The sequence below is a fragment of the Botrytis sinoallii genome (genome assembly GCF_014898435.1).
Source record: "Botrytis sinoallii strain Bc 23 chromosome Unknown BSIN_023, whole genome shotgun sequence".
NCBI classification, from domain to species: Eukaryota; Fungi; Ascomycota; class Leotiomycetes; order Helotiales; family Sclerotiniaceae; genus Botrytis; species Botrytis sinoallii.
In genome coordinates this window covers 600,586-614,745 of record NW_024066050.1, presented here as the reverse complement: position 1 = coordinate 614,745, position 14,160 = coordinate 600,586, and the positions used below count along the sequence as shown (strand labels likewise).

Below are 14,160 nucleotides of genomic sequence, written 5' to 3'. Positions count from 1 at the left end.
ATACATAATAGTGTCCGTATCGTATGAAAGTCTCCCGCAAGAAGATAAATCAACTTCAATACTTCCTCCCATTGACTCCTCCCTTCTTCTACTTCTCCCGATTTCAGTTACTTAAGATATTGCGACCGCCTTTATTGAGGATATCGTACCTAATTTGTCGCAAGCCAACCTCACATTTACGAAAACGAATTCCCCCCACCATATTTACATCTCCAAGGTTTAGAAAGCTTGTACATTCACGGAATACGATCGGGTCAACGTATGCGCAGTTACTTCGATACCAAATAAACATTTTGAAGACGTATGATGGCAACTGAAGCCACTCCTCAGAACTTCGCGACGTCATCTATAACTCCTGATCATGAGCTAGTTAGTCTAAATATTCAATCCCTTGCAGTTAATCGGAAGATGCTGACATGCGCCCAGAACACTACTGAAGCTAAGAGTCAAGATGTCCCCTCCGACAAATTTCTCTCTGTAGATGGAGCGACTGCCGATAAAGATGGAAGTAAACAAGATTCAGATTCTCTCGAAGTCACCAACAATAACTCGGCGGAGGTCAGTGTTAATGGAGGATCGGATACTGAAGCTACAAAAGCGGAAACCTCGAAAATTGGTGATGATAAAGGTAGTCATATTCGAACAACCTCAACCCTCAAGAAACCAGTCCCATCTTTCAAGGCAGTTTCAGTAAACAAGACATTTTTGGCATCGAAAGCTTCCACGGCTGCAGTCCCATCGAAGGTTGGAGATAAAGGTCCTGCAGTTTCTAGTACTGCGCCAGCAACTTTGTCCGCTTCAACCTCAACTACCCCAAAACCTAGATTGGTCGCGAAATCAGGCAGTGGCCTCCGTGATTCAACTCCACGAGCTTCAACTACCGCAAATGGTGGAAAAGCTGGTGGTGCTCCGGATGCGAGTGCCGTGTGGAACAAAAATAGACGTATGTTACACAATATGTTGAAAGTGGGAATATTCTAACATAAGACAGCTGCTGCCCCACCAGAGCCAAAGCGATTTACGGATGAAGAACTCAAGCAACGTTATGGTATTCATTTAGCGACTAGATTACAATCTGATGACCCCGGTAAGCAGGCAAATTGGGCAGATATCGACGATGACGATGATGATTGGGCACCCGAATCAATTGAATGGACGGATGGCACGAAAATTACCCTACCGCACGCAGATGATGCACCCCCTCCACCTCCCGAACCTGTACCAGAGCCTGCGCCAGTCGTAAAGGAAATTAAAAAAACTGAACCCGCACCAAAGCCATCAAAATCACCAGCACCTCAGGCGATAGCTGCTCCTGCTCCTCGACTTGGGTCCGGAAAAGCTGGATTGGTGCTCAAAGGTGCTCCCGAAAAACCTACTCTCGTTGCAAAACCACCTGGACCTCCAACACCTGTCAAGTCTCCATGGGCTCAACTTCCTCCAGTCGAAAAAGTGGCCCCTGTCGCAATTGACGTTCCCCAACAATCTCAGCAAAACAGATTTAACCAACGCGATCCTCATGGATTTTCTGGTATGCCACAACCACCTGCGAAGGAAATTGCGGCCGATGATTTCAGCCGAACCTGGAGAGAAAGCAACGCACATGCTAATCGGGAGCTCTATAATTCGCAATCTGGTCGGTATGAGCCTGTTAATGAGGGTCGACGTGGAGTTTCTAGATCCGATGGACAATCTCGCGGTCCTGCAGTCCTTCAACGACCATCGCATCAAGATGGGCCTGCAGAGCCATCTGCCGCTTTTCAAACTCATCACACGAGCGCGCAACAAGGCAATTATGGACGCCGTCGCACTTCTTCTAATGTTAGCGGGGGAAGTGGAAATTTTACTAGACGTATGAGCCGCGGTCATGATATGCCACCACCTCACGAAATGTTAAACGCACGCAGAGGCTCATTGGCAGCTGTAAGTGATGCGCCGTCTTCACCAAGAAATTTCTCCCCGTCTGGTCAAAATTATCCAAACCAGCAACATCAGCAACGAGGTTATCAAAACCAAAGTCAACCATGGCAATCTCGCGCATCGCCAGCTGTTAGTCATGCATCTCCTCATTCTACTTATGGACAACTTGCTTCAGGTTCGGGTGATATGCACATGCATGGTCAAGGTCCGCCACAGGGCCCACCAGTGGGCGCTGCACGTGACGATGATGCTTTGGAAGAACAAAAGATTATCATGAGACGAACCCGTGAACTTGCGATTAAGAGAAGACAAGAGGCCGAAGCCAAAGAGGAGGCTGAGAGAAAGGAGCGTATCCGGATTAAGCTTGAAGCAATGGGTCCACCTCCAGAGAAGAAAAAGGTTAAGGAAGAGCCGGTCAAAGAGGAAAGCGTACCTACCTCAATTCAATCCCGCGAAGGAAAAACGCCTGTTTTGGCCAAATCAACGGAAACGGAAACCTCCAATGATGCCCACGTGCCTAAATCGGAAATCACGAATGAAAATGATGATGCAAGTTACATTGAAGGAAATTCTACTGCCACCGATTCACGATCAAATGGTGTCTTTCAGCCCAGTGCTTCGGCGCCTACGCAACACACTATGCCCGATAACCGAAATTCACAATCATGGCAGAGAAATTCAGCTTCAAATTACCCGGCTGATAGATTCACTTCATGGTCGGCTGCGCCCCCACCACCACAAAATTCATCTTCGCGGATTTGGGGACCTCCCACAAATGAAAAAACAATTGGAAACGGTACTTTTAATCCAGAATTGAATAGGCTTCCTGAGATGTCTCGCCAATCACTCTCAGATATGCCTCATTCATCTGCTCATCCAGGACCAATTGGACCACCTGGCGCAAACCGTGGTAATGGTTCTTATCAGGCAAATCGTGGTCAAAACCAATACAACTCCCGACCACCTCCAATCGGACCTCCATCGGCGAACAGAGTACCTCAGCCACCAAGATCATACGAGGATGAGCAGCGAAAAGCTATGGCTAGACAAGTTTGGGGTGGTGTACCTGATAGAATATCACAAGAGGATGCAATTCTTCATCAACAACATCAGGAGGAAATGGAGCGCAAACGTGAATTGGAAGCAGCTGGTATTGTAGAGGAGCTTCCTCAGCCTGTCTACGAAGACACCTGGAAGCAAGTTACATTAAATGAAGATGGCACAAGAAGTAAGACGAAGAAGGTTTCGACTGCTTTAGTTGATGGAAGATCGTCGACTCCTTCAGTTTTGACCGAAAATACTTCTCGTGGTAATGCTCGACCCGATTTGTCTCGAACACAGTACAATAACAATTCATGGCCGGGTCAAGAGACTAACGCATCAAGTGCACATCGAGAGTCAAAGTTTTTCCCGAGCCACAATCGCGACGTTCGCCTTGAAGAGATGAATGGCCATGGTTTTGAACGATCATCATCACCATCTCCACCTCCACCTACCATGGATGGTCACCCGGCTTATGATAGCGACTTTGCACAACCACATGTTGCTCTACCACCTCCATTACCTGTGGTTAGATTGCCACCTCCGACCATCGTTGCACCAATTGCTCCTCCACGTCCAACATCTTTTGCAGCCGCAGCCGCAGCCCCTGCAGTTCCTGCCATCAGTCAAATTCCTGGTATGGTAGCCCGTCAAGGACTCGTACGGGCTGGGTCAACTTCTTACGACATTCGCAGAGGCGTACCTTCATCCACCCAAACAGGAGAATGGAAGGAAAAAATTGATCAACTGTTCGGCAAGAAGTCACCACCAAGAACTCATGCTCTTGCTGTCGATTCTTCTAGCAGACGTGCATTTGATCATTCATCAGAGTCGCACGCTTCTACTGCCACTGTGGTTTCCCTCCCTGGCTCCGTCAACGATAATTTGTTTGGCGAACAAGAATCACTCGACACGAAGCCGGCTGCGGAGGAATGCTTTGAGGAACAAGAGATGGGCTCGTTACCTGTCATCAAAATGCCACAAACCACTCCATCAAATGCCTTTCAACTTGCTCCCCCTCCAAGAAATATTCCTCGAAAGTTCCTCATGTCTGATACAACATCCGCAGAATCAATGCAATTTCCAATGGAAATCAGCAACAATTTCGGTTCTTTAACAATTTTGCTACCCGGTCAGGAAAAGTCTAAAGTGGTTCAACTTCTAATATCTCGGACTAGAAGCAACCCGCGACGTGGACGCGGCGGATCAAGACAAACTTCGTCAACACATCCAAGAGGTAGCCGTGGTGGAAGAGATAGTAACAATGGCTCTTCATCCACCCCTCGTGAAACTCCACCTGCAAATACAAACAATACTTCTGGGCGTGGCCGTGGTGGAAGAGGATTTGGGAATAATACTAGCTGGAACCGCCATGCTGCCACACCAGTTCACACTTAAATGTCAGAATAGTTCAAGGAGACACGATAATGGTCATCATATTCTTTCATGGGTATCGAACCTTTAACGTGTATTTATAGGAGCAACCTTTTTCTTTCTACACAACATCACTTTTTTTCTTCAAAATATCTACACTTGTAACTTCAAAATCCTCATGAGTGGGTTTTTGTCTTGTCAGCGATCATTAAGCAATTTGGGTTGCATTATGGATCGCAATGTACATTTGCACGCAGTCATGACTTGCTTCTTACTGTTTTTCGAGAGGCATAGGCATAGGTTTGGATGACATGAAGGTCATTATTTACGAAGATATGAGGGATAACAAAAAGGGATCATCTGGACATTGAAATATTCATGAGGATTCCTAAGAAACTCTCAATCACAAGTACTTCATTGCAATATGTTTTGCTCTATGGCTGTACATTCGGGATGACAGCAATGCCAAATGGAAATGGCTTCTTAACACAATTTTCAGATGAAAAAAATATTTTAAAATCATGAAAACATACACAAAAGTCTGATGAGAAATCATGAATATGATGTGATTTCTATGTGAATGATGAAGCAACACACTCAATCACCCTCCCTTACATCCATCATCAACCCCCACTTCGGCTCGATAAAGGGCGTACTATTTATGTCGATCTCAACGAAAATGATTGAACTTGGTAGCCATACAACCCCTTCAATACCCTTTTGATTATCTTAAAATCTAGACTAATGGTTTATCATAAGTCAAATAATAATGAACCCCATTTTAAAAAAGATCAAATGTATCCTGAGATGATTATGATTTATTAAGTTGATTTGTAAAGTTGATAGGCGCTCTATGAGTCCGTGCGCACATTATCTCATACCATCAGATATCAAACATCTAACCTTACCTTAACAACCAACTACATTATACATTGTCCATCATGACCAAAAATTATCCCTCAAAGTCTAAATCAATGATCAATCCACCGAAAAAACAGATTAATCTACTGAGAGGCTGGCCTCATACTTCTCTTCTTCCCACTTCGCATATTCACAATGCAGCAAATAAAGTCCTTACAAACCCAGATCTAGCTAATCCGGGATTATTGTATGGACCGGATCCAGGATCACCAAGTTTGAGGGAGAGTGTTGCGATATGGCTTCGAGAATTTTACTCTGAATATTATCCTACTTCTGGCTCCAACTCAGGCGAAGAAAAGAATTATCGGGAACCATTAAATAAAGATAATCAAGGTACACAGATGAGTCCAGAAGCAGACAGGATATGTATCACAGGAGGAGCATCGCAAAATCTAGCTTGTGTTTTACAGACATATACAGATCCTCTAGTTACGAGAGTTTGGATGGTTACGCCAGGGTATTTTTTGGCCGGGAGAATCTTTGATGATAGTGGATTGAGAGTTAGAGCTGTTGGGGAGGGTAATGAGGGGGTGGATTTGGAGGGATTGGAAAGAATGATGAAGGAGACCGGCAAGGAGGATAGTGACGTCGAGGTATGTTAGGTGTTTGACGTGATTTGAAAGATTTCAATGTCTGTTCTGGAGTTGTAAAATCTGGTACATGACAGAATAGCAATGAATGACGCTAACCAATGTGGATAGCCTATCAAAGACTCAAAATCGAGATCATGGGGTAAGATCTACAAAAACATTATCTATTGCGTCCCAACCTTTTCAAATCCATCTGGAAAAACAATGACATTATCATGTCGCACTTCTCTCGTTAAACTGGCTCGCAAATACGATGCGTTAATCGTCACAGATGATGTCTATGATTTTCTCCAATGGCCTACCTCATCATCTTCCTCTGATGCTCCTCTCAAAAAGGCTTTACTTCCTCGTCTCGTAGACATTGACCGTACACTCGAACCTACGCCTGATGCAGCCAGTTTCGGAAATGCAGTCAGTAACGGCTCATTCAGTAAAATAGCAGGACCAGGTGTTCGTACCGGATGGACTGAAGCAACTCCTAAATTCGCGTTAGGATTGAGTTTAGTGGGTAGTTCGAGGAGTGGTGGATGCGCAAGTCAATTGACTGCTACTATTGTTGATCAGGTTTTAAGATCTGGAGATTTGATGAGACACATTGAGGGGGTACTTCAGCCTGCTTATAAGGAGAGATGCGAGAGGATGATGAGTGCGATTAAGAGGGAATTGGGTCCATTAGGTGTAACGGTTGAAAATACGGGCATGGAAACGGGTGAAATAAAAGTCTTCGGAGGCTATTTCATTTGGTTGAGTTTGCCAGGTGGAATTGATGGTGATTTGGTAGCGCAGATGGCATTGGAAGATGAAAATCTGGTGGTAGCTAAAGGAAGTATTTTCGAGGTGCAAGGGGATGAGAGTGTGAAGTTGCCTAGGGGATTGAGACTTTGTTTTTCGTGGGAGGAGCCGGATTGTTTAGAAGAGGGGATTGTGAGATTAGGGAGAGTTGTTAAGAAAGTTTTGGAAGGAGGTGGCCTAAGAAGTGGGGATGGGAGGGAAATGGAAAGAGTCTTGCGGAATTCAAGTGATTATGATAAGATTAGAAGCAGGCGGTTTTGAATAGCATCCACTTTACAAGGAATTTGGCTAGAATCAATCTTTCGCGAATAATTGGACATTCAAATCCAAGTCCTACAGATTCCTAAGATTTGGGGTGTATGATGACTACCAATTGGCTCATCTATCTAGCAAGCGATAACTCAAAGTCTATCGATATCACTATCGATCGAATACTTTTCCCTTGTTCCAGCAAGACAAAATGACAACAAAGATGGAGAGGAAGGGCTTTTGCTTAGGTCTGTTAGAAAGAAACATCACTTACTTCGAACTAGAATAACAACAAATAAAAGCAATACCTTTTCCTTACATAACTATAAACACCTTTCCATTCGAACGGGGGGCGGGGAGGAGCGGATTTATCGTGACATTATTGAGTCTTCGCAAACAGGCTTCATCGATGCGATAACTTTCACGTATTGAAATGAGTTAAAAACGAATCTAATCCCCTATTATATACACAGAAATCAAAGTCTATATACTGTAAGCATAAATCTTCAAATGCGCCAGCAACTATGGTAACGACCGCACCTCCAATCCTATCTTTGTCTTCGTCCTATATAAAAGTCTACTAGACAGCCACAAAACGAGCGCACTAGCTGTCATATCTAACCTCATCACGTCATAACAATCGACATGAATCATCGGTCAAAAAAACAAACACACTGACTGTACCCCATAGCCTTTAACTCCACATCCCGACTCAACTCGAACTCTTCTATTTCCCACACAGCCCCCTATTGTTGATAGACCTTAACCGAATTAATCAACCAATAAGCTGGCGCAAACGCAGCCGGATTCGCTCCTACATACGCGTTACATGTACTCGCAACACTAGCGCAATTCCCACTAGACCAAACAGATCCCGCCCAGTCACCACAAAATGTCGTATCGAAAACAATTTGCTGATTCGCAAAAAAACTATCGATATTACACCCACTTCCTCCATTAAATGCCACGAGGGGTAATCCCCAATTACCCGTTACAGGTTTTCCAGCAGTGACATCAGCGGGTACACTATCTCGAGGCCAGAACCAGACATAAATACCGGAGGATTCCCATTGCATGGCATAGACACCGCCACCGACAGAGTTGAAACCATTTCCGTAGGAATTGGCTTTATTGGTAAGCACGCCGCAACCGTTGTAGCCGCTGTTAGAATTACAATTCGGATCGCTTAAGGTAATACCGGGTTGAGAACCAGCTGTATTGATTACGCAGCCGGGTCCGGTATGTAAGGTCATGCTGTTTGTGCCGGCGAGATTAACACCTTCGATGACGTCGATTTCTCTAGGATATAGTCAGAACTGAGTGTGCGGTGGAGAAGTCCGGTGATAAGCGAGAGAAATATAAATGCGAAGAACTTACCCTCCATATGGCCAATTAGGACCAACAAGCCAACTAAAAGAAGTATTAGTCAACCATCTAACTTAGACTTTTCGAAAGAATTACTCACAAGCGGGCCATACTCCGCAGATTGATCCAGGCATATGAGCAATATCAGCAATGAATAGACCATGATTATATGCCTTATTACTCGTAAGTCTGACTGATGCACGACCAGCTGAAGGGTTAACCGTTTTATGATCAACACCTAAGTAGACTTGGCCATAGTTGGTGTTGATGAGACCTTGTGCTGAGGCAGCTGATTGAGATTGATATGATACATATCCATGAGTAGGATCTTCACCCGTGAAGAAGCTAAAGGAAGAGAAGAAGTTGGCAGAGTTGTAAGTATCCTTGAGGTTATAGGTAGCAGTTGCATACTGCTGATAGGTTCCTTGAATATATGGAGCAAGAGCGGTAATTGTGAGAGGTAAGGATAGTAAGAGATTTGTATAAAGGAAGGTAGATTTAGGAGACATCTTGATTGATGAAGGATAGATGTGTGGAATGAAGATGATTACACAAGCATTTGCAGAGGCTCCAAAAGCCAGTGAATATTACGCTTTAAGGAAGGAAGGGAAATGCAAGAATTCAATCAGAAGGAGTGTAAGATCTGCCATTAGAAGATCTAAAGTGGAAAAGATGAGCACTTATATGCTCACTATAGAAAAAACTATCACTTTCACAAGACGAGAATGAGTGTTTAATTAGATCACTTGCCATGAACCACACCACCGAGTTTAAAAATCATTTCCGTCTTGTGAGTGTAACATGCTTCCTTGCTCATCAGAGTTACAAGAGAAACACAGCGAAGGATTGCAACGTAATCAAAGTATCTTCTGATATTAAAACCATGTGCGAAAAATCCGGGGTAGTGTCCCAATAGTCCGGATTTCAGTCTGACAATTGAGAAACTTCCAATTTCTCATTTCAGTGAACGATTTAGATGGTTCGGGGTATTAGATTCTACCTCGTCTGAGATGTTACTTTCTTTTTGCACAAACAGTTCTGAGTCACAAATAGTTCTGAGTTGATGGAAAAATACTGAAGATTGTAAACATTGTATTTATTTTCAGATATCAAGAACTTGCGTTCAATCTACCTTCCGGACTATTTGATGCTCTAATCCGGAGTATTTGATCATCTCAATTCTTGGCACGCCTCGACCTGAAGAATTCAATGTTCATTCGCTGAATTCCACTTTCCAATTTGACTTGCAATATCCGAATCCATGAAGCTTGTGCTGGAGGAGAGACGGAAGGCAGAAGGCAGGCAGTAATACATATGAGTGACCAGAACATGCGAACACTATCCCCACGAATGAAAGTTATGAGAAGACTTATTATATCTTATCATTTACGCTAACATCAAAAGCCACAATGTTTATAGTTCAATGTTGATCGTTTCCCGTGTATACTCTTTTTAATTAAGGGGTACGGAGTATTTGCTACGGAAAATTTATGACCACTTGGGACACAAAGATCTGAGCCTCAGCCACTCGACAATCTGACAGAAGTAACTTGAACACTAAGTGAGCCCTGCAGAAATTACAGATTACCTATTGAATTGCCAAATGAGTGTTGAAGATTTCGTTTCAAAGAGTGTCAGCAGCGTAGTATCGATCTTTGAATTATGCGTTGTTTACCCTCGTGAACCAAATTACCGGACCCTTTTTTATATCGGCTGATATCTTCATCTAGTAGTTCACAATCATTTGATCGTGTATTACCACCGAGTATAAGTCCGAATGATTTTATTAATACTTGTCTTGTTCTTTCTTGGTATTTTGACCATGGGGAAAGATCCTAGAAAACGCGGGGATGTAAGACCTCGGTAGTGGTTGTGTGTGGTGTTGTGGCGTTCACGGCATGAAAGGATACTTTGCTAATCATAATTTAATAAGCATGTTTTTAACCGTACAAGTAGTTCCATATTAACCTAGTTTATTGATCCTTTCGGAGTATGAGATTCAGTCTAGTTTACAGCCTCGTCAACATCTAGTGATATAGATTGTATCGATTGTTTAAGCGGAACTGAGTCTTAACCCTATAAGATCCCAGTAGTGATTTTCCCGCCCGGCGCAGTAAATATGTATTCTAGGAATTGATCATGAAGATCCTATCAGATTAATTTTGCAAATCCGAAAACGGTTAGTTGCAGTTCCGAGAAGTTTCAAATTTGGATCTTATTTGTACTTATTTGGATACACCAGATACTTATTTGGATACCTAACGTTACATATTTGAATACATATTTGAATACTTCCCTTGAACTGTCAAAAAAGTGTCAGAAATTCTTTAAACTTGCTATAATTCTTGTCTGAATTAATAATATTAGACGCTAGTTTGTAAACTACTTTTCATCGCTATTGATCATTATAATACCTCCACCTCATAACCAATTCATTATCAGGGCCAACAATCAGTTCCATACCAAGCTGGATCCCAAAAAGTACGTGGTTGTACACCTTCACTTCTTTCATTCATCAAATGACCGCGACTAAGAGAATTCAATGGCAAAGTTACAGCCTCAGTTGGATCTTTAGTAAGAGCAATGCAACTACACATAGTATCCTCATCACTATCAGTATCAACAAATCCTCCCATACAAAATCTCAATATATCATCAGTCAAAAGATCTTCATGCTCTTCCAATCTTGGTTCCCTACGAATAGGACCCCCCCTACTTCCATCCATTTCCCATAATGACCCATCTTCCCCCCTTACAAAAGCCACAAAATGTCGTTTCGACTTCTCAACTTTCTCTGTTGATGATGCTTTATCGGCTAAAATAGCAATGGCCTGGTGAGCATCTTCGTAATTTTGGTCGTTATATAACATCGTTGCTCGGTCATCAGGTCCTAAGGGAATGGATCGTTCATAAAGTCTAGATAATATGGTATCAGGGAGAATATATCTATGAGCCTGTCCATTTAAAAGGCAATGTAAGAGACCCATAGAGCCACAAGCATCAGCAATTACTTGTTTGAACCAAATCACAGGCTGATCAGGTCCACTCCCTTATAAGGTGGTTTTGCCATTTCCTTTGCACGTGTAATTGATTCCCAGGTAGACGTGAATGGTATGGAAAATAGGAGAGCATAGACTGGACGAGGTATGTTCTTCATTGAATCCGTTCCAGTAAATGAACAGGCATCAAAAAACTTGAGAGCGGGAGAAAGTCCAAGTTTAATGGCAAGTGCATTCATCACTTCTGATTTATTCTCTGATTGTTGTCAGCTTTTTCTTTTTTTTCTTTTTTCTTGCAAAAACGAACGAGAATGCAAGTTTCCATACCTAGTTTCGTAAGGGTCAGTCTGTTGTTAATCATTCTTGCACCTGATGGTCTTGAGATTATTTGGGAAGTCAGATTCAAAGGAGCCGCAGGATCGATATCCCTCGTGTCTGGCAATATCAGTACTGCTTTTACTGCTTTCGAAGAACACTCAGGATCCGTATTCTGGGATACCAGTGTTCTTATCGGGAAATCCTCAAGTTCTGGATCTGAAGATACCGATGATCCTGTTGTTGAATCTTCAAATTCCAGTTGCAGTTCAAAGACCTTTTCTTTTGGATCATTAAGATCCATCTTTTCAGTTGTTTGAAATAACATATCCGAGGTATCATAAATATCAAGGTCGTCTGAGTTCGGATTGAAAGTCATGATGAAAGGATGTATAATGTGGTAATATGTAAAATTACTTGATGATATTGAATTGTCCAAATTACTTGATTTATAATGTTGATTTGAGGTATCATGAGTGCAATGAGTGTAATTTTAGTAATCATGAAGTTGAGCTATAAGTAATGTGTAAAAAGTAGCTGATAACAAGTCATATCACTTCCTTCCTCTTTGATACACTATCACAAGGGTTTAAGTTCGTCAACGTATTTTTCAGAAAGCAGGATTCGAACCATGGTCATCAAGCTTCGTTACACATAAATCACTGCCTTGCACCTTCCACTTTTACCAAAGTACAATACTTCCATCTCGACTCTCACCCTCAATTCTCCTTTCCAATCTCACAGCGACCAGCAATCCCAATCCCAACAACCCCGCTGCCAAAACAAATCCACCTTTCTCATCCATCCATCCCTTTAAATCCCACCGTGAAAAGTCCACAATTCCATCATTTCCACCCATCCCCTTCGCAAATCCTAAACTCCATACCCCTGTCCCCAAACAAGCACCTACTTGTTCCAATATTCCCATTCTCACATAGAATTTTTCTATCTCTGATCTTCCACCTCCTTTTCTTTGCAATTGATCCCACCTACTTCCAATTCCAAATCTTGCAAGACATTTTGAGCCGAAGTAATATATCTCCTTCTCTCACATATTCTCTTCCTCAAAATTATCAGAATCTCCTGAGCTCGAATCAGAAACTAATCCACTCCCCCAAGCAAGCAAAGCAACTTGCACCGGACTACCCGCTACACTTCCCCCCATAGCCAACCAGAATACTGTTCCTCTTGTTGTCGGAAGTGCCAAGAGTATTAAACTCATAATATTAGCCAGCAAACTCCATTTTAGAACCATGAAATCATTTTCCTCATGACATTCTATTCCGTCTCTTTCTTCAATTTCCGATTCATTTCCTTCTTCGCTGCGAATAAACAACACTCGTAATTTCCTCCGATTCATGAATTTTACGATTTGTGGGAGAAAAATTAGTAGAATACTAGAACCCAATAAACAAAAACTGTAAATGGTTGTAGTAACATTGTATGGAAGATTTTGAGAAAGAGTAGTGAATTGAGGGTAAAGAATATGAATTTTTAGCGAGAAAGTAATGAGGAAAGCAAGAGATAAGAATGAAGTTTGTGGATTAATACGAAATTTTGGTATCGGATGCGATGGGAAAGTATTTATATACATAGTTGATGATACGGATGAGGTGTCGTGATTTGTTGAAGTTGTATGGTTTCTGAATCGTTGTCTTGCTCGTTTTCTTCATCGATGGAATCTCTATACCTTCCCCTTTCCATACCTGGATCCCTTTCTAAATTTTGTATGTTGGTATTTGACTCAACGAATTTACCTGAAGGTAAAAGCATCGCAATTCCAATGGAAAGAACTCGGAATCCAACCGCAAACGCACAGATAATCCAAACACCATATTCATACTTCAACAGAAATCCTGCGAATGAAAGAGCTTTGAAACTACTGAAAAGTTGTAGAGCCACGAGACGATACAAGGTAGAGGATCTAGATTATTCATGATAAGCATTTTGATATAAGAAAGGTTCCAATGTACAGAGACGCCTGGGAAATGCGAGAAAAAAATATAATGTGGTAAATCCAGGTACAAAGTCACTAAAGATAAAAAGAGAAACATACAAACCCCCATTTCCACCCTCAGCATCTGCTTCCTCACCAATATAAGTATACAACAAACTAACCATAACCACTTTTCCACCCCCTATCAAATCAAAAATTGGTATGAGATAAATCCATCTAATATCCCACGTATCAGAATTCCAACCTATTCCCTCATCGAATATTAGCATCTCCACAAATTCCAAACTCTAAAGACACAACTTATAATTCTTCCCCGAATCTAATTTTCCTCAAATTTAATTCTCCCAAATCAAATTCTCCCAAATCCAAGTACTTATCAATAGAGGAAAAGAAAACTCACAAACAACTCCCCACCACACTCCCCCCAACACCCCACTCCCAGCAACCAACCCCACAACCCCCCTCCTCATCCCCCATCTCCTTGCAATCCAACCCCAAGGTCCCGTTAAAAAAATTCCCGGAATATAGCTCAAAAAACTGAAATATCCCATTCATCTCCGCTATCCGTGATTGTACTGGTGGAGATTTACACAATTCATCTGACGATAAAAATACATCCGTGGTAGAGAAAGGAAGAGGA

At 42.3% G+C, this 14,160-nt stretch overlaps 5 protein-coding genes across 5 annotated transcripts; 2 read left to right on the top strand and 3 right to left on the bottom strand.

Annotated features, from left to right (window-relative positions):
• Positions 1 to 303: 303 nt before the first annotated feature.
• On the top strand, positions 304 to 4,356 carry EAF02_010050 (uncharacterized protein; the record flags this gene model as incomplete). Its single annotated transcript, XM_038906098.1, has 3 exons — positions 304 to 369; positions 427 to 943; positions 992 to 4,356. 3 exons carry the CDS (start codon positions 304 to 306, stop codon positions 4,354 to 4,356), a joined length of 3,948 nt encoding a protein of 1,315 aa, XP_038754210.1.
• Positions 4,357 to 5,273: 917 nt separating this feature from the next.
• EAF02_010049 (uncharacterized protein) lies at positions 5,274 to 7,200 on the top strand (the record flags this gene model as incomplete). Its single annotated transcript, XM_038906097.1, has 2 exons — positions 5,274 to 5,846; positions 5,955 to 7,200. 2 exons carry the CDS (start codon positions 5,274 to 5,276, stop codon positions 6,894 to 6,896), a joined length of 1,515 nt encoding a protein of 504 aa, XP_038754209.1. The 3' UTR covers positions 6,897 to 7,200.
• A 72-nt stretch (positions 7,201 to 7,272) lies between these two features.
• On the bottom strand, positions 7,273 to 8,887 carry EAF02_010048 (uncharacterized protein). Its single transcript, XM_038906096.1, has 3 exons — positions 8,350 to 8,887; positions 8,262 to 8,322; positions 7,273 to 8,183 (listed from the first exon to the last, which is right to left on the bottom strand). Exons 1-3 carry the CDS (start codon positions 8,756 to 8,758, stop codon positions 7,631 to 7,633), a joined length of 1,023 nt encoding a protein of 340 aa, XP_038754208.1. The 5' UTR covers positions 8,759 to 8,887; the 3' UTR covers positions 7,273 to 7,630.
• A 1,800-nt stretch (positions 8,888 to 10,687) lies between these two features.
• On the bottom strand, positions 10,688 to 11,942 carry EAF02_010047 (uncharacterized protein; the record flags this gene model as incomplete). Its single annotated transcript, XM_038906095.1, has 3 exons — positions 10,688 to 11,165; positions 11,279 to 11,504; positions 11,576 to 11,942. The coding sequence occupies 3 exons, from the start codon at positions 11,940 to 11,942 to the stop codon at positions 10,688 to 10,690; spliced, it is 1,071 nt and encodes a 356-aa protein (XP_038754207.1).
• Positions 11,943 to 12,611: 669 nt separating this feature from the next.
• On the bottom strand, positions 12,612 to 13,789 carry EAF02_010046 (uncharacterized protein; the record flags this gene model as incomplete). Its single annotated transcript, XM_038906094.1, has 3 exons — positions 12,612 to 13,230; positions 13,254 to 13,487; positions 13,620 to 13,789. 3 exons carry the CDS (start codon positions 13,787 to 13,789, stop codon positions 12,612 to 12,614), a joined length of 1,023 nt encoding a protein of 340 aa, XP_038754206.1.
• Between the last annotated feature and the right edge of the window lie 371 nt (positions 13,790 to 14,160).